This window comes from Macaca thibetana, chromosome 16 (genome assembly GCF_024542745.1).
Source record: "Macaca thibetana thibetana isolate TM-01 chromosome 16, ASM2454274v1, whole genome shotgun sequence".
NCBI lineage: Eukaryota > Metazoa > Chordata > Mammalia > Primates > Cercopithecidae > Macaca > Macaca thibetana.
Window position 1 is genome coordinate 64,824,696 of NC_065593.1, and position 26,250 is coordinate 64,850,945.

Sequence of the window (26,250 nt, forward strand, 5' to 3'; positions counted from 1 at the left end):
CAGCCTCCAGGCCCCGAGAACCTGTTTGTGAACTACTTGTCCCGCATCCATCGTGAGGAGGCAAGTCCATTCCCCACAGTGGCTTTGCAGGGGGCGGGGGGATGCAAGTGAGACAGGGATATGGGGGATCCTGACCCCTCCATGAAGGAACCATGCTCTCTGTGGGCTGGGGCCACCCCAGATGAAATATTGGCAGGGCTGTGAGGGTTTCAAGGTGCAGGAAGGGCTGATGGCCTCACCTGGGTAGAAGTAACTGGGAAGGCTTCTAGGAGGAGGTGGCTGATGTCATTTCAGAGGTGGTGGGGAGAGAGGGGAATGACAGTGGACAAGGGCTTCAGGCCAGGCAGTCCCAGTTCACATGTCTTGTGATCTTGGTTGTGAGGTGCTTGAACTCCCAGAGTTCTAACTTCTGCAGCTAAAACATAGGACACTAGCTGCCTTCTCACCCCAGCTGGTGGCAGGTCTCAGTAAATGACACAACAGTGGAATGCCCCTCGAGTGTGATGGGGTGATGGGGGAGTATTTTGGGGAGGGGTAGAAGGATGAAATCTGTCAACCATGAGTCTAAGGTGGGCAGGGACGAGGTTGAGGGTGTGCATGTGTGGGAGCTCACTGGGAGCAGCAGCCTTGCTCAAGGGGTGCACAGCCCAAGGACAGAGAGTCTGCAGTCTGGTGGAGGGGCCAGGGCTGTCCACACCTATGAGGGACTCCGTTTCCTGAGGCATCGCCCCAGGACAGCTATGGATGATAGCATCAGGGCCCTCGGTCTCTGGAGGTGGGATCTGGCTCTGGGGGAAGGAGGAGGCATTTGTGGGGGGCCTAGGCTGGGAAGTTGGAGCTGTGGGGATCATGCTGGACAGGCCCGCTGCTCTGTCCTCACCCCCAGGACTTCCAGTTCATCCTCAAGGGTATAGCCCGGCTGCTGTCCAACCCCCTGCTCCAGACCTACCTGCCCAACTCCACCAAGAAGATCCAGTTCCACCAGGAGCTGCTAGTTCTCTTCTGGAAGCTCTGCGACTTCAACAAGGTGGGCCAGCCTCGAGGGGCCCTGCAGGAAGATGGAGAGCAGCTGCTCCAATAGCCCAGGGGCGGGGACAGTGTCAGACTGAGGGGGGTGGGGCAGAGCTGCCCCCCCTCGAACTCAGCCCACTTGGTCCCTCCCCGCACCCCCAGAAATTCCTCTTCTTCGTACTGAAGAGCAGTGACGTCCTAGACATCCTTGTCCCCATCCTCTTCTTCCTCAACGATGCCCGGGCCGATCAATGTAAGACCAGGGTGGGGTGGGATGCTGGGGGCTTTCCTGGTGGCGAGGTGGAGGGCCCGCCATCTGCCCTGCCTCCCAGGAGCTCAGGCCTGGCACTCTAACCTCCCGGGAGGGAGGCCCCCAAAATGGTCCCTGTCTGGGCCCCTCCCTCCCCCTCCCACCCGAGTGACCCCTCCCACGTCACCTGCCGCAGCTCGGGTGGGCCTGATGCACATTGGTGTCTTCATCCTGCTGCTTCTGAGCGGGGAGCGGAACTTTGGGGTGCGGCTGAACAAGCCTTACTCGGTTCGCGTGCCCATGGACATCCCAGTCTTCACGGGGACCCACGCCGACCTGCTCATTGTGGTGAGGGGGCTCGTGTGGCTGGGCCCAGCTGGTGCAGGGGCGGCGTCCTCTTGGCTGAGTCTGGAGGCAGCGGGGAGCCCACAGTGCCCCTGTCCCTCCCGGCACAGGTGTTCCACAAAATCATCACCAGCGGGCACCAGCGGCTGCAGCCCCTCTTCGACTGCCTGCTCACCATCGTGGTCAACGGTAGGGACCCGGAGCTCGCACTCCCTGCACTCACCACCAGGTGGTGCCAGGCCACAGACCAACCTGCCACCCGCTCCGGGGTTCAAGCCCCTCCAGCACAGAAAGAAAGCAAACTTGTGTGCCGTTCATAGTAGCCACATTAGAAAAAAAGGGTGACAACAATTTAATAATATGTTTTATCTATTCCACTGTATCCCAAACACCATCATCTCAACATGTAGCCTATGTAAAAATTACTAATGAGATATTTAATATTCCCTTCTCACACTCAGTCTTGTCGCCCAGGCTAGAGTGCAGTGGCGTCATCTCAGCTCACTGCAACCTCCTCCTCCTGGGTTCAAGCTATTCTCATGCCTCAGCCTCCTGAGTAGGTGGGATTACAGGCGTGTGCCACCACACCTGGCTAAGTTTTGTGTCTTTAGTAGAGTCAGGGTTTTGCCATGTTGTCCAGGCTGGTCTCGAACTCCTGACCTCAGATGATTCGTCCACCTCAGCCTCCCAAAGTGCTGGGATTACAGGCATGAGCCACTGCATCTGGCCTTTTTTCTTTTTTAAATTTTAACCATTTCTTTGACATCTGAAGGAGTTTAGCCCTGTTTATCGGAGCCATTGGTAGTCCAATAACACTTTTACTTTATTTATTTATTTAATTTTATTTTTTTTATGTTTGAGACAGAGTCTTACTCTCTGTTGCCCAGGCTGGAGTGCAGTGGCACAATCTCCATTCACTGCAACCTCCCGGGTTCAAGTGATTCTCATGCCTCAGCCTCCCAAGTAGCTGGTATCACAGCATGTGCCACCACGCCTGGCTAAATTTTTTTTTTTTTTTTTTTTAGTAGAGACAGGGTTTTGCCATGTTGGCCAGCCTGGTCTCGAAGTCCTGGCCTCAAGCAATCTGCCTGCCTTGGCCTCCCAAAGTTCTGGGGTTACAGGCGTGAACCACCACACCCGGCCATATTTCATTTTATTTCTAATTATAGTGATGGGATCTCACTGTTTCCCAGGCTCATCTTGAACTCTTGAGCTCAAATGATCCTCCTGCCTCAGCCTCCCAAAGTGCTGGGATTATATAGGCGTGAACCACTGTGTCTGGCCTCTTGTGTGTTTCATTTGTGCAGCATACGCATTAGGACTAGCTGTGTTTCAAGCACGAAGTGGCCATACATGGCTGATGTCCACTGTGTTGGGCAGTGCAGGTTTGGATAATTGGAGTCACACAATATGGGGATGTGGAAGCCCCACCCTTTCTGCCTTTGCCATCCGTGTCCAGTCCCCACCCTCACCCAGCAAGGACTGCACACAGCTGCTGGGGAGAGGAAGCACAAGGAGTCAGGCTCCCTGGGGTTCAGGACCTAGCAAGGCAGGTGGCCAAGGGCTGGGGCAAAATGCCTTCAATGTGAACATCTTTTGGAGAGGATGGTCATGGCTAGGGCCGGCTGGCCTGTCTGTGGCCTGGTTTAGACTGCAGGGTGGGTAGTGTGGGGTGGTAGAGGCCTCTAGCTGGGCTGTGATCTCTGGGGCCAGGACTGTCCCTTTCCCTCCTGGTTCACCCTCTGGCTCCATCTCACAAATCTCAACTGAGGCAGTTCTGAGAACACATTTGTGAACAAGACAGCCCCGGTCCCTGCCCTGCGGAGCCCTCAGCCTAGGGAGGGAAAATGACACAAGATAAGGAAGCGTGCAGATAGATCAGCGTGGAATGTCTGGCTGGGTGTGCCCCCAGGGTGGGGCCCCAAAATACATCTCTAGTGACATGACAGCTTGACGTTCCAGAAAGATTTAAAGTCCTGAGTTTGTATCCTTGCACGATCATTTCATTACTGGGGAACTTGGGCCAAGTTTACAATCTTCTTTGAGCCTCAGTTTACCTATCTGTAAAATGGGGATGATCTTGTCTGTGTCCTGCCTCCCTCATGGTATGGGGGGACTGGCATGGGTGGGATGCGTGTGGCTGTGTAAGCAGGACAAGCCGTCTTCATAGTCGAGGGGTGAGGGTGAGGCCTAACTGCCTCCCAGGACTCTGCACGCAGTATGGCCAGTGTGGACTCGGCCTCTTGGGCCTTGGACTTCCTGGCTCTGCAGGGGTCAGGGAGGGATTGGGAGCAGGAGCCTGTTGTTCCACCCGGGCCCAGGATGTGCAGGGATGGCTTGGTGGGGCGGGGGGCCCAGGAGTGAGCTGGCCCCTCCCCTACAGTGTCCCCCTACCTCAAGAGCCTGTCCATGGTGACTGCCAACAAGTTGCTGCACCTGCTGGAGGCCTTCTCCACCACCTGGTTCCTCTTCTCTGCCGCCCAGAACCACCACCTGGTCTTCTTCCTCCTGGAGGTCTTCAACAACATCATCCAGTACCAGTTCGACGGTGAGGCACCAGCCTGAGGCCCTGGTGATCAGGGTGGCCAGTGGGCCTCCTTCCTACCTAAGGAGGGCACAGCCCAGGAGGTGGCCTCTGGGAGGTGCTGGACTGCTTGCCTTCTGCCCCCAGTTCATTCATTCAGTGTACATTTATTGGGCATCTATAGTGTACCTGGGTGCAGGGGATACAGTGGGGAACAAAGCTTTGCTTCTTGCCCTGTGGAGCTCACAGCTGGGGCTGGAGGCAGGGAGGGAGGCTTCAAACAGATGATTACCCTCTAATGGACATCTGAATTTTTTTTTTCCGATGGCATCTCACTCTGTCACCCAGGCTGGACTGCAGTGGCGTGATCTTGGTTCACTGCAATCTCCTTCTCCCAGGTTCATGCAATTCGCCTGCCTCAGCTTCCTAAGTAGCTGGGATTACAGGCGCCCCCCAATATACCTAGCTAACTTTTTGTACTTTTAGTAGAGACAAGCAATCTGCCTGCCTTGGCCTCCCAAAGCACCAGAGTTACAGGCATGAGCTGTTGGGCTGGGCTTTCCCCTTTGTGGGATTTCACCATGTCAGCCAGGCTGGTCTCAAACTCCCGACCTCAAATGATCCACCTGCCTCGGCCTCCCAAAGTGCTGGGATAATAGGCATGAGCTGCCACACCTGGCCTGAAGTGTGATAAAAGGGAAGTGCAGAGTAGTAAGACCCTGATGGGCATCTTAGCAGCCTGTCTGCCCAGTGTCGCAGACACCCGGCTGCCTGCTGTCACTTCAAGCCTTGCCACTCGTTAGCCCTGTGACTGAGGCACGTCACCTGACCTCTCCGAGCCTCAGTGCCCTCATCTGTAAGTTGCTCATAACAATGGTTCTAAGAGTCCTGGTCTCAGAAGGTATTGGGAAGATAGAGCAAAATAACCCCCAAAAGGCACTTAGCACAGTGCCTGGCAACTTAAAAATGATCAATTTTTATTATTGCTATGTCCAAAGTCGGTCAAATTTGCAGTGATCTCTGAGGGAGAAATAGGGGTAAGGTGGGGCAGGAGACAGCACATGCAAAGGCCCTGGGGTGGGATGTGGAACTGAAAGTGAAGAGTATGGCATGAGGCAGGACCAGAGATGGGGACTGGGGCCTGAGAGCTGGGAGAAGTCAGTGGTGGGGGATGGACGGCAGGCACACGCCACGTTATCCTCCGTGACTCCTCCTGGCCACCGTGCTCGGGGAGAGGCAGAATACTTAACAGCTGGCCTGCTGTGGACGCTGCCATGCTGGGGCCTGTCCTCCTTGCCAGGTGTTAGCCCTTTAGTGCTGGGTTGTGGAGGGGGACTCAAAGGCACTGGGGCAGGGGTGTTGTGGGGTGCTCTGGTCTGACATGCTGGGATAGCCATAGTGGGCACACATAGCCAGTGCCAGCAGCCCTGCCCCAGCACTCTCTCTTGGGCTCCCTGTACCATCTCCAACCCCTTGGGCAGACACCCTCCTGTCCTCCAAACTCCCCCTTCCAGGAAGCCCACCCAGATTGGACGTGGGGAGCTGGAGGGGGCCTCCCTGAGGTGAGGCATGCTCCCTGCCCATAGGCAACTCCAACCTGGTCTACGCCATCATCCGCAAGCGCAGCGTCTTCCATCAGCTGGCCAACCTGCCCACGGACCCACCCACCATTCACAAGGCCCTGCAGCGGCGCCGGCGGACACCCGAGCCCTTGTCTCGCACCGGCTCCCAGGAGGGCACCTCCATGGAGGGCTCCCGCCCCGCCGCCCCTGCAGAGCCAGGCACCCTCAAGACCAGCCTGGTGGCTACTCCAGGTCTAGTGCTAGTGGAAGGGAGAGGAGCGTGGATACCGGTGTGGCTGGGGGAGGGACACGGTCTCAGGGTGTCACCCCCATCTCTGGCAAATAGCGTGGCTTGTGTATGGAATCCGAGGGGATGGGGCTGGCCAACAGGGATGGGGGGAGGGTACTGGGTGGGCTTAGCATGTGTAGCTTGGTGTTGGGGGCAGAGCCTCAGGACGAGTGTAGACTCTGGAGGGATGAGCACAGGAGAGGGTGTTGCAATGATCAGACACTGCCTCTAGAGCCAGCGGAGGTTCCAGAGGGAAGCAGGAGTAAAACAAACACAAATAAAAAGTAAAGTGGGTGGAGGAAGGGCTAGAAGGGGCACTGTGGAGGGGGGTCCTCACTCCCACCTGTGCCCTGCCCAGGCATTGACAAGCTGACGGAGAAGTCCCAGGTGTCAGAGGATGGCACCTTGCGGTCCCTGGAGCCTGAGCCCCAGCAGAGCTCAGAGGACGGCAGCCCGGCCAAGGGGGTGGGTGATGGGGACTCCTGGAGCCAGGCGTGGCTGGCCCTTCCCTTCTCCCCTGGCCTCTGCAGTGGGGGCTGGGCCGGGGCACTCTGGGGTCACCTGCAGCAGAGGGGCAGACACCCAGTGCCCAGGACATTAGGGCCAGCGATGCTGACTCCCTTGGGGGTGGGGGCCTTTCACAGATCCCTCCCTTGTTTACTGGTCCCGGCGAAGCCCTTGGCCTTCAGACTTCTCATCCCTCCGCCTTATCTGAGCTGGCCTTTACCCAGCCTGCCCTGTCAGCCGCTGGCCCTAAACCTGTCACTAGGTTGGGCTGGGCCTGGGGCCTGGGGCAAAGGCTGCTGGGCTGGGCCTTCCCCTTTGTGGGATTTCCAGCTGCCAGTGGAGAGGGCTCATTGCCCCCCACTCTACCCCTCACCCAACCCTGCCATCCCTCACCCCTGTTCTTTTCTGGGGGCCAGGAGCCCAGCCAGGCATGGAGGGAGCAGCGGCGACCATCCAGTTCATCAGCCAGTGGGCAGTGGAGCCCAACGCCGGAGTGGGTGAGGGACCCCATGCCAGGCGAGCAGGGGCTGGGGTTTGGGCAGATGGTACAGGGGCGGGAGCTGGGTTCGGGTTCCCTGGCCCAGGGAAGCTCAGTGAGGATGGCAATGAGTCCGAATCGAAGGACCCTGGCGTAGCAGCCTGGCTCCGGCTCGGTCCTTCCGGCTGGTGACATCCCACGTGTTCGGCCTCTCTGGCTCAGTTGCTTCCTTTGTCTCCACTGTTGCCAGAGTCCCCAGCAGGATTAAGCCCCAGGCGCCCTCAGTGCTCTCTTCCTTAATAAATCACTCTTTCCGACTTCCTTCCCTGAATCTCATCCCCACGCCCTGTGTCTCCTGAGATCACGCCAGTTGCACTGGAACAGGGATAACTGCCGTTCCTGCCTGACCACGCTGTTGTGAGGGCTAAAGGCGACAGTCTCCCGAAAGGCACGTGGCACAGCCATGGCTTAGTGCGGAGCCATGGCTTTATGCGGAGCCATGGCGCTTGCCATCAATAACAATGAACGGTTCCGGGGTCCTGCTTGGTGCCAGGCTCGTGCTGCAGGGAGCAGGGGTGCTTTCTGCCTTGGGGAGCCTGTGGTTCTGGGTCAGGGTCAGGCTTGCCCTGCAGCCTCCAGGGGTTGCTTTCTCAGCCCCAGGAACCCCATCCCTCCCCAGGTCCTCTCCTGGAAGTCAAAGCTGCCGCTGCAGACCATCATGAGGCTGCTGCAGGTGCTGGTTCCGCAGGTGGAGAAGATCTGCATCGACAAGTGAGTCGGGCGCCAGCAGGGCCAGGGGGTGTGGGCGGGGCCGGGGTGTGGGCGGGGCCGGAGTGTGGGCGGGGCCAGGGGTGTGGACTCTGGGCGGGGCCAGCCTAGGCTTAGGTGGGTGTATGATGGGAAGCATGGGTCTTGGGAGTCCAGAGTGAGCCCTGTGCTCCTCTAGACCACGTGAGTGTGCTGGAGACACCCCTCTCCCTGCAGGGGCCTGACGGATGAGTCTGAGATCCTACGGTTCCTGCAGCATGGCACCCTGGTGGGGCTGCTGCCCGTGCCCCACCCCATCCTCATCCGCAAGTACCAGGCCAACTCGGGCACTGCCATGTGGTTCCGCACCTACATGTGGGGCGTCATCTATCTGAGGTGGGCCCCAGGGGGTGGGGTGGTGTCCGCCTGAGAGCCTGCCCAGCAGGCCTCAGCAGGGACCTCAGCTCTGGGCCCCACCACCCATGGTGGACTTCATGTCAAGACAGTCAACTAAGGCAGCCTTGCCTGGTTGAGGGTGGCACCTGCAGCCCAGGGTGGGACATCGCGATGGAAAGGGTTGGCTTGGCCATTCCTGCCACCCAGCTCCTCCTGGTGCCTTGTCTGCAAGGTGCCCCAGCACCTGGGTAACCCCCCACTTCCTCCACAGGAATGTGGACCCCCCTGTCTGGTACGACACTGATGTGAAGCTGTTTGAGATACAGCGGGTGTGAGGATGAAGCCGACGAGGGACTCAGTCTAGGGGAAGGCAGGGCCCTGGTCCCTGAGGCTTCCCTGACCCACCATTCTGAGCTTTAAATTACCACGATCAGGGCCTGGGACAGGCAGAGTGGCCGAGTCCTGAGTGTCAGGCCCCAGAGACCCCTGTGGCCAGGACAATGTGGACCGACTCTGATCTCCCTCAACCCCTAGGCTGGACTCACAGGAGCCTCATCTCCGGGGCTAAGCCCCCACCAGAGACCACTGCCCCCAATAGTCAGACTCCCCCTTTAAGACCTGGCTCAGTGATGTCCCCTCAGTGCCCACCCACTCCTGTCCTGCCCAGTGCCAGAGGCAGAAGCCATCAGGTCACTGTGCCCTAAGGGGTTTGACCAAGGAACCACGGGCTGTCCCTTGAGGTGCCTGGGAAGGGTGAGGGGGTTATTCCAGCCTCCTAACCCGAAGCCAGCTGTTCCAGGCTCCAGGGGAAATAGGTGTGGCCAGGCTGCTCCTCGAGGAGGCTGGGAGCTGGCTGACTGCAAAAGCCAGGCTGGGGCACCTCCCGTATACTTGGGCATGGTGTGGGGTGGTGAGGGTCTCCCGCTGTATTCTCCTGGTCCGTGGAAATAGCCTGGCTCCCTCTTACTCAGTAATGAGAGGTAGGGAAGGGAACCGGGGGGAGCCATTTAGTCCTCCCTGCCCTGCCCACTGCCTGGATGGGGCGATGTCACCCCCTCATCCTTCCCCCAGCTCTGGCCCCTGGGTCCCGCCCCCCAACCCCCTGTGTCAGAACAATCTTTGCTCTGTACAATCGGCCTCTTTACAATAAAACCTCCTGCTCCACATTCTGACTTTGCGGTTGAGGCAAGGGGCCAGGTGTGGCTCTTGTCTTCATTGGAGCTGGGGACTCTGCACCTCAGAGGGCCCCCAGTGCATGACTGGGAACCAGCATTTGTTATTTTCTTGGGTGGGAAAGCAGGATTAGACCCTGTCACCTAGGGTTTGGGGCCCCTGGGCTGTTGCCACCCAGAGAAAGAGCCCACAGGAGAGGCCATGGGGCTACCCCAGGCAGCTACTGAGACAGCGCGGGCAGGGCTGTGCTTGCTAGTGATTCACTTCAGTGGCAGGGGGCGGCGGGGGGGGCATGAGGAGGAGGGCAGAGCCTCATCTGCAGGGCCAGGGCTGCCCTCTCTGGCCTCGCCCCAGGCAGAGCCCGCTGTTTGCACTGGGCTCAGGGAGATGGATGGCCTGCCACACCTGCCCTTTCCCTTCCATTCCTGCCCCACCTGATGGCTCAGGAGATCAGCCAGGGGCCACAGCCTGCATGGAGAGCCAGCTGCAGAATGTCACTGGGGGTTCTGTCCTAGACAGAGGGTGTGCTGGGGAGGGGTGGGGGTGGAGAGACACGAGCCCCGACCTGTCTCTCCCACCTCCTCCCCTGGATCAGACCAAGGAAGAACTGGGTGACCCTCCTGGCCCAGGAGGACAGTCCCAGGAGCAGGACTATCCCAGCCCCACAGCCCTACCCAAAAGGACCATTCCTTCCCACCATGCCTGAAGGAGCAGTTCTGTTCCTGGGAACAAATGCCACAAGCCTGAATGCAAAAAATCGATCAAACAAATAGGGTTTATGCCGCAGGAGAGAGCTGTTGAACCCTGCCTGGCACCTAATGAATGAGCTCATTAGGAGATAGGTGTGTGGGGAAAGGAGCTGGCCTCCCAGCTCGGAGCTCTGAGCTCTGAGGATGTCCAGAGCCACGCTAGGACCAGGTGCTCTTCTTGCAGTAGGGGGCAGACCCCTGAGGCCTGGCTGGAGAGGGGCGCCCCTCGCTAAGCTCCCCAGACTCGGTCATGTAGGTCTGACCCTCCCAGAGAGTAGCCGTAAGGGGGCCCCTGTCAGCCTCCTGGGGTGCACCGTTGGCTCGCTGATTGTGGTGGAAAGGCAGGGGGCAGGCATGTGCCCAGGCCTGGCCATGGGCATCAGAAGCTCAGTGTCCAGGCCCCTGCCCTTGGCCTCTGACTATAGGCCGTGCCCTCCCCTTCAGTGAGGCTCTGGGGAGCAGGAGGCTTTGGGAGCCTCAGGCTGGTCTCTGTACCTCAGAATGAGGCATCTGGGCTACCATCTTCCCTGCCTTGGCACTTCAAGGTTCTGCCGGGGGTGGGCAGCCTCAGGCCCCCAGGTAGACCTCCACCAGGCCTCCCACAGAGTGCATGCGGTAGAAGACCCCCAGAGGCAGGCCGAAGTTGACGATGGTGAACCATATCTGGTAGCCGTAGAAATCCTTTTCTAGCCCATTCTCAAACTCCGGGTGTATGCCAAATGCAGGCATCATCCACAGCTGGGGGAGAGGATGTGCTGAGTTAGGGAAGGGCTCTCCTGTGCCCTAAGGCACTCCGTTCAGGGGAGGCAGCCCCCAAACCTGCAGCCCCTTCAGTGCCACCCCCACCTCCCACTCAATCTTCCTCTAACCGTTGGGCTTTCAGCATGAGCTCTTCTTTCCCCAGATCTTTCTCACTCTACTGCAGAAGGCCTTAGCCATCCCCAGCCATCTCCATGAGCTTGCCTGTGGCCAGCCTGAACTTCAGATGGGTCAGGAGACCCCGGGCTGCCGCCATGTGTGGGGAGAAGCAGGAATTCCTAGCGTGCCACCTGCTCTGTCAAGCTGGGCACCCCCACCCTGTACCTGAGCTCGGGCTTCACTCCTCGGCTAGCTACTTTTTATTTTTATTATTTATTTATTTATTTGAGATAAGGTCTCACTCTGTCACTCAGGCTGGAGTGCAGTGGCAGGATCACAGCTCAATGCAGCCTCAACCTCCCGGGCTCAAGTGATCCTCCCATCTCAGCCTCCCAAGTAGCTGGGACTGCAGGCATGCACTATCATGCCTGGCTAATTTTTATTTTTATTATTATTATTTTTTAAGAGACAGAGTCTCACTCTGTCACCCAGGCTGGAGTGCAGTGGCACAGTCTTGGCTCACTGCAACCTCTGCCTCCTGGGTTCGAGCGATTCTTGTGCCTCAGCCTCCCGAGTAGCTGGAATTACAGGTGTGCACCACCATGCCTGGCTAATTTTTGTATTTTTAGTAGAGATGAGGTTTTACCATGTTGCCTAGGCTGGTCTCCAACTCCTGGCCTCAAGTGACCCACCCACCTCAGCCTCCCAAAGTGCTGGGAGTCACCGTGAGCCACTGTGAGCCACTGTGTCCAGTGAGCCACCGTGTCCAGACTAATTTTAAAATTTTTTTGTAGAGGCAGGGTCTCCCTGTGTTGTCCAGGTTGGTCTTAAACTCCTGGGCTCAGGGGATCCTCCTGCCTCGGCCTCCCAAAGTGCTGGGATTACAGGTGTGAACCACTGTGCCCCGTCATTTCTGCTAGTTATAACCCCCTGCCCCCTCCTACCTTCCTGTCCAAATTCTACCCATTCCTCAAGGCTCAAGTCAAACCTTCAAGAAGCCTTCCTTGGCTATACAGACCCGCAGTTCCTTTGCTGAGCTCCTAATGCACTTTAGAGCCAATTTATCCTCTGCCTGGACCAGAGGTTTCATTTCTGGGGTATGTTTTCAGTGCATTGAGTGCTTGGGGTCAAACAACCCTGAGTTGTCCCAGCCCTGCTACTTACAGGCTGTGGGTACTTGGGCAGGTCCAATAACCTAAGCCTTAGTTTCCTCCTCTGTGAAAAGGGACAGCAATAGTGTCTGTTGCATGGAGTTACTGTGATGATTCAATGAGGTATGGAGATATTGCATAGAAAGGTGTACCTGGGATATCCACCAGAAACTGGGCAACCATTATCAACATCTTCCACTAGGAGTGTCTTAGAAAATCAGGTACTTCCTGATTTCTTCCTTTGACTGAATCCAGGGATGATGAATTCAGTGGTGTCTTCCTAACTAGATGGGAAGTAACTGGAAGGTAGAAGCCTTATATATTTGTTTGCGAAGAGCACTTAGCCAAGTGCTTGGCACATTCATTCATGCCAGGCACCTTGTAGGGAACTGGGGGGACACTCTTAAGCAGCATCAAGCTAGTTGGAAAAAGATGTGTCCTTGATCCATCCCTTCCTGAGTGAGGCTTTCTGGGTCTGCCTGGCGCCTCTATCCCCCAGACCCCTTAGCCCAGTCACTTACTGTGATATTGCAGAGGATGAGGAAGAGTGAGATCTCCTTGAGGGCCCGCCGCTTCCAGTTGAGGTGGCTGTAGGAGTGGATGTAGGCCAGTGAGGCCCGCTGCAGGCCCTGGCCCAGCTCCAGCAGGGAGCCTCTGCGGGGAGGCTCAGCCTCCTGCTTTCTTGCCAGGCCCTCGGGAACTGCCTCCCAGAGTGGGCGCCGGTGCAGGCCCTCGATGATGAAGAGGTTCTGAGCGATGTGCTGCAAGATGAGCAGCAGCGAGTAGGCCAGGATGAGGCGGTTGAGCAGCTCATGCGGGTGCTTGGCCACAATGGCCACAATGGAGAAATAGGCGATGCCCATCTGGCCCAGTGCAGCACCCATCAGCAGCACCACATCCAGGCTGCGGGTAGGATTCTTGACCGTGTCCAGCTCTCGCTCCTCCAGCCCATGTATGGCTGTGCCTGCCAGGCATGCCAGGCTCATGGCGGGCAGCACAGCCACATAGAAGGCATAGTAGAGGGTGAAATACTGGTAAGCAATGGCAGAGCCACTGGCCTCGATTTGGAAGAGCACAAAGACGCACACGCCTGCCAACAGCACCAGCAGGCCCAGCAGCAGCCCGAAGATGGCCCCGTGCAGGTGGAAGGGCACAGTGCCAGGGTGGGCACCCATGTGGGATGCCACACTGCGGCCCACATTCTTCCACATGACAAACAGCACGGCACAGCAGATGAGGCAGTACTCAGTGCTGAAGGGGTACAGCATCAGGAAGCCCCTTCGGAAAGCTTCACACGCGGTGGCATTGAGGCACAGACAGGTTTTGGTCTCATTGCCTGGTGCGGGGGGGCAGGGTGGGAGGGGCAGACATTCAGGCAGGCCCTGCTCTGAGGAGACTGGCTACACAGATCCCTCCCATTCCCTGGAATACACCAGAGCTGAAAGAGACCCAGTCGCTCATTTTATGGATGTGAAAACTGAGGAGATCAGAAAAGAGATCAGAAATCCCACAGAATGGCCATTCTTTTTCAGAGGAATTGAAGACTTGAGATGCCAAGCTTATGTAAAGCATTAAAAACATGATGCCAGCCAGGCGCAGTGGCTCATGCCTCCAATCCCAGCCCTTTGAGAGACCAAGGCAGGAAGACTGCTTGAGCTCAGGAGTTCAAGATTGACTTGGGTAACATGGTGAGACCTCGTCTCTACTAAAAATAAAAAACATGGCCAGGGGTGCTGGCTCACGCCTGTAATCCCAACAGTTTGGGAGGCTGAGGCAGGTGGATCACCTGAGGTCAGGAGTTCAAGACCAGCCTGGGCAACATGGTGAAACCCGTCTCTACTAAAAATACAAAAAGTAACTGGGCATGGTGGCACATGCCTATAATCCCAGCTACCTGGGAGGCTGAGGCGGAAGAATGGCTTGAGCCCGGAAAGCAGAGGTTGCAGTCAGCCAAGAATGTGCCATTGCACTCCAGCCTGGGCGACAGAGCGAAACTCCATCTCAAAAACAAACAAAAAAACAAAAACAAACAAACAAAAAAATTAGCCAGGTGGCACACGCCTGTAGTACCAGCTATGTGGGAGGCTGAGGTGGGAGGATCACTTGAGCCTGGGAGGTTGAGGCTGCAGTGAGCCGTGTTCCCATGACTGCATTCCAGTCTGGGTGACAGAGTGAGACCGTGTCTCAAATAAACCAAAAACCGAAACCCCCAAAACCCTCACGTGATGTCTCTGGTGCCAAAGGTCACCTCCACAGATGACTTCCTGGGCTCAAGGGAAAACCCGTGGCTGTGACAGCTGAACCCAGCGATCGGCCTTAGCAGCACTCAGTGTCTGGCCATCAGTCATTAGTACCTTGGCATCGCTATCCTTCAAAGCACACAGCATCAACTGGAAGAAGCTGGGGCCAAAAATATCTAACCTGAATCTAATCAAGATTTTGTCCATACTTCCCATTCCAAGGAAAGGTAAGGGTGAGGGAAGCAAGTTAAACACTGCCAGGAGGAAGAAACCTGACAAGTCTCAAGGTCAGTGGGAAAATACCAATTTAGATTTAACCAAATGCATTGCATGTTTGAACAAAATGTCTATAAAAGACATTTCTAGGTGGCTCACGCCTGTAATCCCAGTGCTTTGGGAGGCCAAGGCGGGCAGATCATGAGGTCAGGAGATCGAGACCATCCTGGCTAACACAGTGAAATCCCGTCTCTACTAAAAATACAAAATATGAGCCGGGCGTGGTGGCGGGCGCTTGTAGTCCCAGCTACTCAGGAGGCTGAGGCAGGAGAATGGCGTGAACCCGGGAGGCGGAGCTTGCAGTAAGCCGAGATGGCACCACTGCATTCCAGCCTGAGCAACAGAGCGAGACGCCGTCTCAAACAAAACAAAACAAAACAAAACAACAAAAAACAAAACAAAAAACAAACAAAACAAAAGACATTTCTGGGATTAACTGGAGAAAGTGGGATATAGATTGATTCAGAGGATAGAACGAAGTTGAAGGATTTTGTTAACAACCATAATAGCATTGTGGTCATGTGGGGGAATATATCTGTTTTTAAAGAGATGCACACTTGGCCCGGCATGGTGGCTCATGCCTATAATCCCAGCACTTCAGGAGGCTGAGGAGGGAGGATCACTTGAGCCCAGTAGTTTGAGACAAGTCTGGGCTCAGAATTTTTTTGTGGGACCCCATCTCTGCAAAAATTTTAAAAATGAGCTGGGCATGCTGGCATGTGCCTGTGGTCCCAGCTACTCAGGAAGCTGAGGTGGGAGGATAGCTTGAGCCCAAAAGTTTGAAACTGTAGTGAGCTATGATTGCACCACTGCACTCCAGCCTGGGTGACAGAGTGAGACCCTGTCTCAAAAAAAAAAAAAAAAAAAAGATGCATACTGAACTATTTTGAGATATAATGTTATGATTTCTGTAATTTAAGTACTTTAGCAAAAAGTAAAAATAAGTAAATATGGCCAAATGTTAATAATTATTATGCCTAGGTGATGGGTATGTCTTGTTCTTCTACTCATTTGTAATGCTTGAATTATTTTATTTTGTTTTATTTTATTATTTTATTTTATGACAGTTTCAGTCTTGTCACCCAGGCTGGAGTGCAATGGCGTGATCTCAGCTCACTGCAACCTCCACCTTCCGGGTTCAAGTGATTTGCATGCCTCAATAGCTGGGTAGATTCTCCCAAGTAGCGGGGATTACAGGCACCCACCACCATGCCTGGCTAATTTTTGTATTTTTAGTAGAGACAGGGTTTCACCACGTTGGCTAGGCTGGTTTCAAACTCCTGACCTCAGGTGATCCGCCTGCCTCGGCCTCCCAAAGTGCTGGGATTATAGGCGTGAGCCACCGCGCCCAGCCTTGAATTATTTTATAATATCAAAATCCATGATGTCACTTGGCAAAAATTCTCTCTTTGCACTGCTTTTCTGAGAAACGCAAGCAGAGTATACAGAATGCCCACAGTACACAGGCGTGTCGTGACTGATGCAGCGGGTATGTGAATATGTGGATGTGCTGGGAGGGCTGGGCTGCAGGGCGTGATGGTGATGCCGCCCGGGGTGGGGTGGGGCATGTACATACAGGTGTGGCTCAATCCTACAGAGCAGTGTTCCCATGTTGGGTATGGGATGCAGCCTCTAAGATAGGAGGTGAGGCATATGGGACAATCTTGGGAGTATTTTTCTGCCCAGAAATCTTCTGTCCCACCTGATTGATAGAGCCAGGCACCTAAAATTGTATTAGGAAGACATTCCTTTCAACCCTGGAGGCTGTTGAGTTGCTTGCAAGTAAAATGCAAATACCATGGGTGGGGTGCATACCTGAAGGACTTAGTGGCTAGCTCAGCCGGGATCAATGGCTGGCTTGCTGACGACTGGAGTGGGGTACAGGGCGTCAGCACCTGATGGGGTGGGATGGGGACCACTGGCAAACTTCAGTTTTCTGTTGATTCCTAATCTGGCCTCTAGAGTTTACTCCCAACTATAGACTTACTGAGCCTCACCTGTTTTAGGGAATGTAGCGTGTGTGTGTGTGTGTGTGTGTGTGTGTGTCTGTGTGTGTGTGTGTTTCAGGGCAAGGAAGACCTGGTCTCCTTTCCATACCTGTGTATTTTTCCATGAGGATGCCAAGCTCAGCTTCGATCTCTCGGTGCATGGAGTCATTGGTAACGGCCAGAACCCACAGCAGCAGGTTCGTGGCCAGGGTCAGCATCAGGCCACATCTGGGGGAAGTGCCACACTCTTCTCACACACCCTGGCCGGCTCCCCAGGCGCCAAACCCTCACCATCCGCTGTTGTTGGGCAACCACTCACTCCCAACCACTCACTCCCTAGTGTCACGCTGGCACTAGGACACAAGAGGCAGCCCTGGGGCCACCTAGGACACATCCCAGACTAACCTATAGCCCCAGGGCCACCCTGACCAGGGAAGTGGTGGGGAGGACAGAGAGGCCAGAGGGTTTGGGAGGGAGAGAAATCTTACCTAGTGAAGTTGGTCTGGACCTGAACACAGTCTTTGCAGTGTTTCCAGAGCACCCAGGTCTGAAAGAGACAGGGCCTTGAGCCCAGGGGCTGGTGGAGGTGGTGGGACCACAGTGCGAGTTCCTGGGGCGCATGCGTGTATTTACAGTGAAAGACACAAGGAGAAAGACTGGGTCGGAATCTTGGCTCTACTGCTTCTTGCTGTGTGGTATTGAGTCAGTGGCAAACCATCTCTGAGCCTTAGTTGCCTCAACTGTGAAAAGGGACGAAAAAACCCACCCTTTGTGTAAATGCCTTCTTGTTGGGGAAATAAGACGGTGGGAACAAAACAGCCAACACAATGCCTGGCGACAAGAGAAACCTAAGAGGAAGCTGGAGATTGTATTCTTATTTTTTTTGAGACAGAGTCTTACTCTGTCACCCAGGCTGGAGCGCAGTGGCACGATCTTGGCTCACTGCAAACTCTCTGCCTCCTGGGTTCAAGCGATTCTCGTGCCTCAGCCTCCCAAGTAGCTGGGTCTACAGGCGTGTGCTGCACCCGGCTAATTTTTATATTTTTAGTAGAGACAGGGTTTTACCATGTTGACCAGGCTGGTCTCAAACTCCTGACCTCAGGTAATCCACCTGCCTCGGCCTCCCAAAGTGCTGGGATTACAGGCATGAGCCAACGCGACCGACCGAGATTGTATTATTTTTGTTTTGTTCTGTTTTTTGAGACAGAGTCTCGCTCTGTCACCCAGGCTGGAGTGCAGTGGCCCAATCTCAGCTCACTGCAAGCTCTGCCTCCCGGGTTTACGCCATTCTCCTGCCTCAGCCTGCCGAGTAGCTGGGACTACAGGCACCTGCCACCTGGCCCAGCTACTTTTTTGTATTTTTTTTTTTTTTTAGTAGAGACGAGGTTTCACCGTGTTAGCCAGGATGGTCTCGATCTCCTGACCTCATGATCCGCCTATCTCGGCCTCCTAAAACACTGGGATTACAGGCTTGAGCCACCGCACCCAGCCCTGAGATTGTATTCTTAAGACAAGGTTTGTGCATCTAGGGAGTGTATATTCAGGGATACGCCTACATACACATAGGCAGCTGGACTTCTAAGTGTCTACATTTGGTGCCACGGTGTGTGTGTTGATGCAGGAACCCATGGGTATGTGTGGACGTGGACACTTGTGTGAGGGGCGTGGTGTGTGCGCAAAGACCCTGCGGCATTAGGTATTTGCCTATGTGGCTGCTTCTAGGCACAGGTAGTGGGAGGTGTGTGCACACCATGGGTAGATAGTGTATGTCCCCGGTGGTGTGGGGACGGGAGAAGCCTGTCACCTGGACGCCGATGAAGACCATCTCGATGACAGGGAAGACAAGCTCCAGCTGTGACTTGCAGCGCATGTGGCTCACATCGTAGCCCACTCGGAAGATGTTGAGGCAGAAGGTGCAGGTGCCGAAGAGCACTAGGGAACCTGGCCGGACGTGCGGGCGGGCGTTGGCACCTGCCCGGAACCGGCTCTCCCTTCCCACCCCTGCCCAGCACCCCAGCACCCTGACACTCACCCCGCACCCAGAGGGGCCCCGCGTGGGGATCTTGGTACAGCACGGCATGTGGTCGGCGGGTGGTGCTTGCCACGTAGTAGAGAAGCCAGAGCAGGGAGAGGACCTTCAGCGTGGCCAGCAGGATCCACACGTCGCCCAGAGTGACGGCCACCTTGTTGAAGATCATGCTGCAGATGAAGGCCCCGCCCAGGAACACCACGTTCAGGGCCAGGAGCCCCGAGAAGAGTTGCCCGGCCTTCTGGGCTTGTCGGTCCCGCCGCAGCAGCAGGGAGAAATGCCGCACCAGCCAGGACTTCTGCTGGAGCGGGTCGGTGGCCGCTCTCTCCTTGGCCCCCATATCCACTCGGTTCTCCTTATGTGGGGCTGCTTCAGTCTCCTGTGCTTCTGAAGAAGGCATGGGTGTAGCCTCAGAAGGGGCTGGAGATGGAGAAAGGGTCCTGGGTTAACTGCCAGGCTCTCCTGGGTTCAAGTCCACTTTGCCCCTAACCGCTGTGTGACCCAGGGTCAGCTATGCGGCCTCTCTGGTTGGGACACTGGAACTAATAGCAGCTGCCCCACCTACCTTACAGGACCTGAGGAGGTTCAAACAGACCAGGAGACCCTATGGAAGCCCCCTGTGCTGCACATAAACATGGAGAATTAGTTTGACTGGCGTGAGGATCACGCCCTCCCTGTCCACCCCACTTCCTGACTTGTGCCTGATCCTAAAGTGAGCGTCTGCCTAGTGCCTGGTCAGTTTCCAGGGCTGTGATTTTTTGCCATCGAAAGGCAGCGGTGTCCTTCCGCCTTCTGGGAGGAATTTCACTTCCGACACCAGGGAGGGCAAGTTCGTGGCCTCTCTTATTCTGACCCTGATTGGTTGGGAAATGATTGCCTAAAATGTTTTGCAGAGAAGCATCCTGAGGCTGTGTCTGGGCTTGGTAAGAAAGAATGGTGTGATCTGAAACAATACTGTATTACGGGAACGTACAAGAACCTATACAATTACTTTTTTTTTTTTTTTCTGAGACGGAGTCTCGCTCTGTCGCCCAGGCTGGAGTCCAGTGGCGCTATCTCAGCTCACTGCAAGCTCTGCCTCCTGGCAGATCACGAGATCAGGAGATCGAGACCATCCTGGCTAACATGGTGAAACCCCGTCTCTACTAAAAATACAAAAAAATTAGCCAGGTGTGGTGGCTGGCGCCTGTAGTCCCAGCTACTCGGGAGGCTGAGGCAGGAGAATACAATTACTTTTAAAAGGTCTAGACCAGCAGTCCCCTCCCCAGCTCTTTTGGCACCAGGGACCAGTTTTGTGGAAGACAATTTTTCCATGGATGGAAGGTGGAGGGATGGTTTCGGGATGAAACTGTTATACTTCAGATCATTGGGTATTAGATTCTCATAAGGAGTGGGCAACCCTTCGATCCCTCGCATGCGCAGTTCACGATGGGGTTCGTGATCCTGTGAGAATCTGTTGCCACTGCTGATCTGACAGGAGGCGGAGCTCAGGGCATCATGCTCCCTCCCCATCACTTACCTCCTGCTGTGCGGCCTGGTTCCTAACAGGCCATGGACCAGTACTGGTCTGCAGCCTGGGGACTGGGGACTCCTGGTCTAGATGCTACCCATCGATTTCACAGTAGGAGTTTCTTCTGGGATGAGGGTACTGGGATTGGGGGTAGCAGACTTTTTGGCTTTACTGTTCTAGTTTTTTTTTTTTTTTTTTTTAAATTAGCACAGTACTTATGTAATTAAAAGTAATTTTAGGCTGGGCATGGTGGCTGATGCCTGTAATCTCAGCACTTTGGGAGGCTCAGGTGGGAGGATTGCTTGAACCCAGGCATTCAAGACCAGCCTGGCCAACATAGGAAGACACCGTCTCTACAAAAAAAAATACATATATATATGTGTGTGTGTGTGTGTGTGTGTATAATATATATATTAGCCAGGTATGATGGTTTATGCCTATAGTCCTAACTATTCAGGAGGCTGAGGCAGGAGGATGGCTTGAACCCAGGAAATCAAGGTTGCAGTGAGCTATGATTGGGCCACTGCACTCCAAGCTGACTGACAGAGCAAGACTCTGCGTTTAAACATAAATAAATAAATAAATGAAATAATTTTAAAGTACATTAAAGGTTTAGGGAAAAGGCTCTGGGGTTGATTTACAATGTCTGCTGAGAGCACGGGACAGGCCTGGATCAGCACCGCGGCCATGCCCTTAACTTTGAAGGAACTGACTTCCATTTCTCTGCCCCTCCCCGCACTCCTGGAAGTCCCACGAGTGCCTGACATAATGTAGGAAACACGATCTTTTACCCTCTTCTTTTCCTGAATGTCTCCTGCCATTTCCTCACCTCTCCCAAGCATTCACGTAGGCCAACCACTTTGTCACCACTTGCTTAGACCAGATTTTGGGGCATCCAATGACTGCAGCTCTGAGTCCAGCATACGCTCTCCACTGGACACTCCTTCTTCCTGGTGGGACTGAGATACTGTTGAGAGTGGGGACGGTTCTGCTGCTTCTGGGTGCTCTCCTGGTGGAGAGGCTGAGCTGACCCACAAGGCTCCCTAGAGACCCCCTGTTCTGCCCAGGCTCTTCCTTTGTCCTGCCGCTGCCTCGCGCTCTGGGCTCAGGGTTCTAGGTGCTCGCTACTCCCATTCTCTTGCTTCCTAATGTCACAATCTCAGAGTGACATCTCCATCTCCACATCTCCTAGCGGAGAACTAGGCGCCCTCTTTGCCTCTCCCCTCATCCCTTGCATTCTCTTAGGCCCCAAGCTTGTTCATTCCAGCTCAAAAGTTGCTCTTAGATTTTTATTTATTTATTTTTAGAGCTGGGGTCTCACTCTGCAACCCAGCTGGAGTGCAGTGGCACCATCATAGCTCACTGCAACCTTGAACTCCTGGGTTCAAGTGATCCTCTCGATTCAGCCTCATGAGTAGCTGGGACTACAGACGTGTGCCACCAAGCTCGGCTAATTAATTTTTTTTTTTTTTCAGAGACACCGTTGCGTTATGTTGCCTAGGCTGGTCTTGAACTCCTCGCCTCAAGTGATCCTCCTGTCTCAGGTTCCCAAAGTGTTGGGATTACAGGTGTGAGCCACCATGACTGGCACGGATTTTTCTTGACCTCAACCACTGCCTAGTCTGGGCCCCCATCCTCGCTCTCTTGGACTGGTCTCCTTGCCCAGAGTGCCTCTCCCCTACTGAAAGTCCTGCAAAGGCAACTAATTGCCCTCAGTATAAAGTCCAAACTGCTGACACAGCCTGCGTGGCCTCTCAAAATGAGAGGTATATGATTAGTATGGGCCTGGACAAGGTTCCAGGTTCTCTGCCCAAGGCAGAGTAGCTGCTGCTGCTTGCTTGTCTGGCTTCAACTTACCCCTCTAGCATTGTCTTCAGACCTTACTCCCCTCTCCTTGGGCTACACCATCTTGCTGCACTTCCTGGAATGCACCCAGTCTTTGCTCACACCCTATCCTTTGCCTTTAATGCCTACCCCTTTTGCCCCTTGGGTAACTCTAGCTTGTGCTTCAGGACTTGGCACAGACCCCGCCTCCTCTCTGCAGCCTTCCCTCGTCAGCACTCCCACCTCATCCCACACTGACCACCCATTGTCCTCTGCTTCCATTAGCTGTGCTTTGCTCTCTCTCTCCCTTGAGACCCCGGGCTTCAGGAGCTTCAGACGTGCCCTCTATGCAACAGCAGAAGACCCTCACCATATCTGGCTTGAAAATGCAACCTCTCCAGGCTCCCATTCTCCCTTGGGCATATTCTCCCATTTTCCACCTGCTCCATATTTATACTTTCTGCTGTTCTCTTCTGGGGCAGATGGAGCACTAAAACTTGAGCCCCTTTTCCAGATTCTATAAATTATTTTCTCCTCTTTCCCAGTCCACTCTGTCATCCTTGCCCAAGTTCTGTCTCCTCCCTGTCCCCACCCACCTCCACTGCCGTATTCAAGGCACCTGCCTCCGACATCCACCCAGGCCCAGGTAGAGAGTTCTCTGTTTCTCCCGTGGTCTCCTGCCTCCTGCCATCCCTCCTGGACACTGCTCTTCTTTCTGCCCCTCCCACCCCCGGCCACTCACCCATCCTCCCCACCCACCTGGAAAGGCTTTGTCTCTGCCTAAGCCTTCTGGTGCTACTTTGCTGGGGCCACTCCCCTCTATTGAGAGTAGGTGTGCCCTGTTTGGTGTGCTGTGGGTGTGGCTAGCTCCCATTAAGGCCTGGAACTCCTCCAGGACAGAGACTGGGTCCTGCTTAACTCGGACCCCCCAAACCTAGTGCAGACGTGACATTCACCCAGTGTTTGCCAGCTGACTCTGGCATCTTTTGGGGAATTTTCAGCACCAGAGTTGTGGACAGAGACCCTTCCCATTAAACTCTTTCCAGGCTGGCTGGGGAGGAGACTCCAGATGATCTTTATCTTTCCCTCCTAAGCTCCTCCACCCAAATTGAGCAAGGCTGGGTCTCACCGGGATGCCTCCCTGCTCCTCATCTCCCAATTCTAACTGCTTTACTTCCCCTTCCCCCAAACCTGCCCCCTCTCCTCCGGCCCTGAAGCGGGGTAGATTAATGATCAAGAGCTCAGATTCCAGCACTTATTACCTCTGTCATCTTAGACTACTGAGACTACTACAGAGAGCTACTTAGACTCTGTGCCTCAGTGTTGTCATCTGCAAAACGGATACACAACTATGGAATAGTAGCTGGTGCATAGTAGATGCTCAATAAAGACTTCCTGAATGAGGCTGACTGCAGTGGCTCACGCCTGTAATTCCAGCACTTTGGGAGGCTGAGGTGAGCGGATCCCTTGAGCCCAGGAGTTGGAGACCAGCCTGGGGAACATGGCAAAACCCCGTCTCTACAAAAAATACCAAACAATTAGCCAGGTGTAGTGGCATGCACCTGTGGTCCCAGCTACTCGGGAAGCTGATGTGGGAGGATTGCTTCAGCCTGGGAGGCTGAGGCTGCAGTGAGCTGTGATCGTGACATTGAACTCCAGCCTGAGGGACAGAGTTAGACCCTGTCTCAAAAAAAAAAAAAAAAAAAAAAAAAGGGATTAATGCCGAATAGGGGCTTTGTCAGAATGACATGATTTAATACATGCAAGAAGCACAGGTAGAGAGTAATGCCTGGCGCCCAGAAAGCTCAGTGTTGGTTATCTCTGCATTTCCTTCCAGTTCTTTTGAGGTCCTGGAGAGCTGGGAAGGGTTGGGATTACTGGTGAATTTCAAGGGTGGATTTTATTCAGACTGGAGGCCTGGAGGGGACACTGGTGGACAAGGTTCCAGGTTCTCTCCCTCTGGGGTCTTTGCCCTGACAGCCTCCCCGTCTCCCACCCTGGGGTCCAACCCTCCAAAGGCCGCTGGAGTGAGCCTTCAAAGGAGCAAATTTCGTCCTGGGCTGGGCAGGGGGCTGGAGTGGGCACGTAGGGGTCTCGGGCAGAGAGCTAGGGCAAGGGCGCCTGGAACTGACAAGCAGGACTCTGCCGCCCCCTGTCATGCCCCTGGGCGCGACGCCAGTCCAAGGGAGGGTGGGAACACCGGACTGGTTTGTGGGTCTCGGTTGGAGCGGTGATGAAAGCCGCGGAGCCGTCGGGCCCGGCGCCCGGCCCAGAAACGCAGGGCCGGCTCGGAGGAGGCTGCTAGTGCAGACGCCTTCGGGATTTCCTTCCGAGCCATTTTAGGGACTGCGGGGCCGGGGGTAGACGCTTCGTGCGTGCCCCAGACCCGGCGTCCAGACAGCCCCAACCAACCCCACACCCCAGGCCTCCGCGCCCGCTTTCTGCTGTGTGGGCCCCGCCAGGAGGAGCCTCGCCCTGCGGCCCTCTGTGCCCCCCGGGTCCACGGAAAGGAGTAGGGACGCGGAGCCCGGGTTGAGGGGCGGGTAGAGGGGCCGGCCTCGGATCAAAGGGAGTTGACCTCTCCACAGTCACCCCATTTTCCCGTTCCAATCCCTGCATCTCCTGCTCGTGAACCCCGCTTTTGGGGGTGTAGTATGTGCCAGTGTCTGGGGTGCGCAAGCTGGGAAAGTTCTGCCGGCGCTCCCGACTTACCTGAGGCCGGGGCAGGCATCGCCGCGGGCTAACCACCGACTGCGGGCGCTGAGCGAATCGTCCGTCCAAGTGAGACCGATGCCCGCGACGCCCTCCCCCAGCGGGACTGCGCAGCCGCCGCTCGGGCTCCGCGGCCCATCGATTTTTCTGTTGACTTTGGAAATCTCATTAATCCCTCGTTAATTACCCTGCCGGGGGCTCGGACCCAGAGGGTGCAGCCAATTGCGAGGCAGCTGGACGAGCGGGCGGGGCCGAGGGCTGTGCAGGCGCGGACCTGCAGGGTCTCCGACTCGCAGCCCGCCCTTAGGTGGGGTGGAGAGGGGTGCAGTGTTCTTAGGCCCGCAGTGAAGAGCTTGCGGAATTCAGGCCTCGCTTTCCTTTAGTGATAAAGCTGGGAATGGACGCCCTCCCTCCAGGCCTGGAGTCGCTTTTTCCTGTACCCTACCTAGCCCCAGGCCTGGAGGCACCCTCGCAGGACCCTGTGTTTTCCTTAAGTCAAACCTAAACTTGGTGGGGAAGAGTTGGAGCAGAGCGCCATTCTGACAGGGGTGGAGGCCTCCTCAGCTGCACCTGCGGCCTCTGAGAACTACTCACCTCCTTCTGCTGACAGCGTCCAGGCACAGTTTCCTCAAAGTCCCCTGAACTCCCGGTGCTGCTGTTCCTATATCTCCCCCAAACGCCATCTGCTCCATGGGTCACGCCCAGCACTCCCCCTCCCTCTGCCTCTGTATGCTCACCACCACCTTTCACTCTTCTTCTAACTGTGGAGCCTCCTTCCCGTCTCTCTTCTGTCTTCCCTCCTAAGCATCTCTGTACCCTTTGTAGAGTAGAAACCCTAAGGCTTAGGGGAAGCTCCCAGGGGACCTCCCGGGGCAGGGGGAGGTCAGGGGAGGCCCACGTGGTGAGGATCTGAGACTCCCAACTCCTTTTAAACTAGAACTGCCCTCTCTCTCTCTCTCTCTATATATATTTTTTTTCTTTTCTTTTTTTTTTGAGACAGAGTCTTGCTCTGACTCCCAGGCTAGAGTGCAGTGGCATGATCTTGGCTCACTGCAACTTTTGCCTCCTGGGTTCAAGTGATTCTCCTGCCTCAGCCTTCTGAGTAGCTGGGATTACAGGCACATGCCACCATGCCTGGCTAATTTTTGTAATTTTTAGTAGAAACAGGGTTTTGCCATGTTGGCCAGGCTAGTCTCGAACTCCTGATCTGAAGTGATCTGCCTGCCTCGGCCTCCCAAAGTGCTGGGATTACAGGCATGAGGCATCGCACCCGGCCTGTATCTATGTTATAAAGTTAGGTTCCTGTAATATTTTATTTGAAGGGAAAAAAATGTTCTGCTTGAAAACAAAGTTTCAAAATTATTGTTCTTAGCAGAAAGGCTCTGGACTTTTTGCAGCTGTGTGACCTTGGGGAAGTCACTTTACCTCTCTGGGCCTTAGCTTCCTTCTTGGTAAAATGCAGCAGCGACTATGTCGCTGCTTCCTAAACTTTCTTGTGTCATGGGACACACACACGAAAAGAATGATTAGGTTGGGTGCTGTGGCTCATGCCTGAAATCCCAGCACTTTGGGAGGCTGAGGCGGGAGGATCACTTGAGCCCAGGAGTTCAAGACCAGACTGTGCAACACAA

The 26,250-nt window shown here is 55.2% G+C and overlaps 2 protein-coding genes across 4 annotated transcripts in view; one reads left to right on the top strand and one right to left on the bottom strand.

Annotated features, from left to right (window-relative positions):
- The window catches only part of HID1 (HID1 domain containing), an 85,789-nt gene extending 76,514 nt beyond the window's left edge, over positions 1-9,275 (top strand). For both annotated transcript variants that reach the window (XM_050764225.1, XM_050764226.1), the window contains 12 exons: positions 4-60; positions 887-1,027; positions 1,174-1,264; positions 1,458-1,609; positions 1,717-1,795; positions 3,990-4,154; positions 5,717-5,944; positions 6,340-6,446; positions 6,905-6,985; positions 7,646-7,737; positions 7,951-8,109; positions 8,381-9,275. In XM_050764225.1, the coding sequence (XP_050620182.1) occupies positions 4-60; positions 887-1,027; positions 1,174-1,264; positions 1,458-1,609; positions 1,717-1,795; positions 3,990-4,154; positions 5,717-5,944; positions 6,340-6,446; positions 6,905-6,985; positions 7,646-7,737; positions 7,951-8,109; positions 8,381-8,444 (1,416 nt within the window). In that variant the 3' untranslated portion in view covers positions 8,445-9,275. The remainder of the gene's footprint in view (positions 1-3; positions 61-886; positions 1,028-1,173; positions 1,265-1,457; positions 1,610-1,716; positions 1,796-3,989; positions 4,155-5,716; positions 5,945-6,339; positions 6,447-6,904; positions 6,986-7,645; positions 7,738-7,950; positions 8,110-8,380) is intronic.
- Positions 9,276-9,895: 620 nt separating this feature from the next.
- OTOP3 (otopetrin 3) lies at positions 9,896-24,841 on the bottom strand. 2 transcript variants are annotated; one of them, XM_050764284.1, is made up of 7 exons: positions 24,620-24,841; positions 18,577-18,993; positions 18,349-18,485; positions 17,033-17,091; positions 16,654-16,772; positions 12,562-13,376; positions 9,896-10,769 (listed from the first exon to the last, which is right to left on the bottom strand). In XM_050764284.1, exons 1-7 carry the CDS (start codon positions 24,636-24,638, stop codon positions 10,599-10,601), a joined length of 1,737 nt encoding a protein of 578 aa, XP_050620241.1. In that variant the 5' UTR covers positions 24,639-24,841; the 3' UTR covers positions 9,896-10,598. The 2 variants fall into 2 exon arrangements, with proteins under 2 accessions (XP_050620241.1, XP_050620240.1); XM_050764283.1 differs by having other exon boundaries at positions 18,577-18,960; positions 24,653-24,758.
- Positions 24,842-26,250: the final 1,409 nt, after the last annotated feature.

Bases quoted from the DNA above. Each gene is read 5' to 3' on its own strand.
- OTOP3 (XM_050764283.1), bottom strand. From the start codon at position 24,758: ATGGGCCGCGGAGCCCGAGCGGCGGCTGCGCAGTCCCGCTGGGGGAGG. The intron at 18,961-24,652 runs GTTAGCCCGCGG...TGCCTTCTTCAG, and splicing joins CTCAGCGCCCGCAGTCGGTG to AAGCACAGGAGACTGAAGCA. The intron at 17,092-18,348 runs GTGACAGGCTTC...TGTCTCTTTCAG, and splicing joins TGGTCTTCATCGGCGTCCAG to ACCTGGGTGCTCTGGAAACA.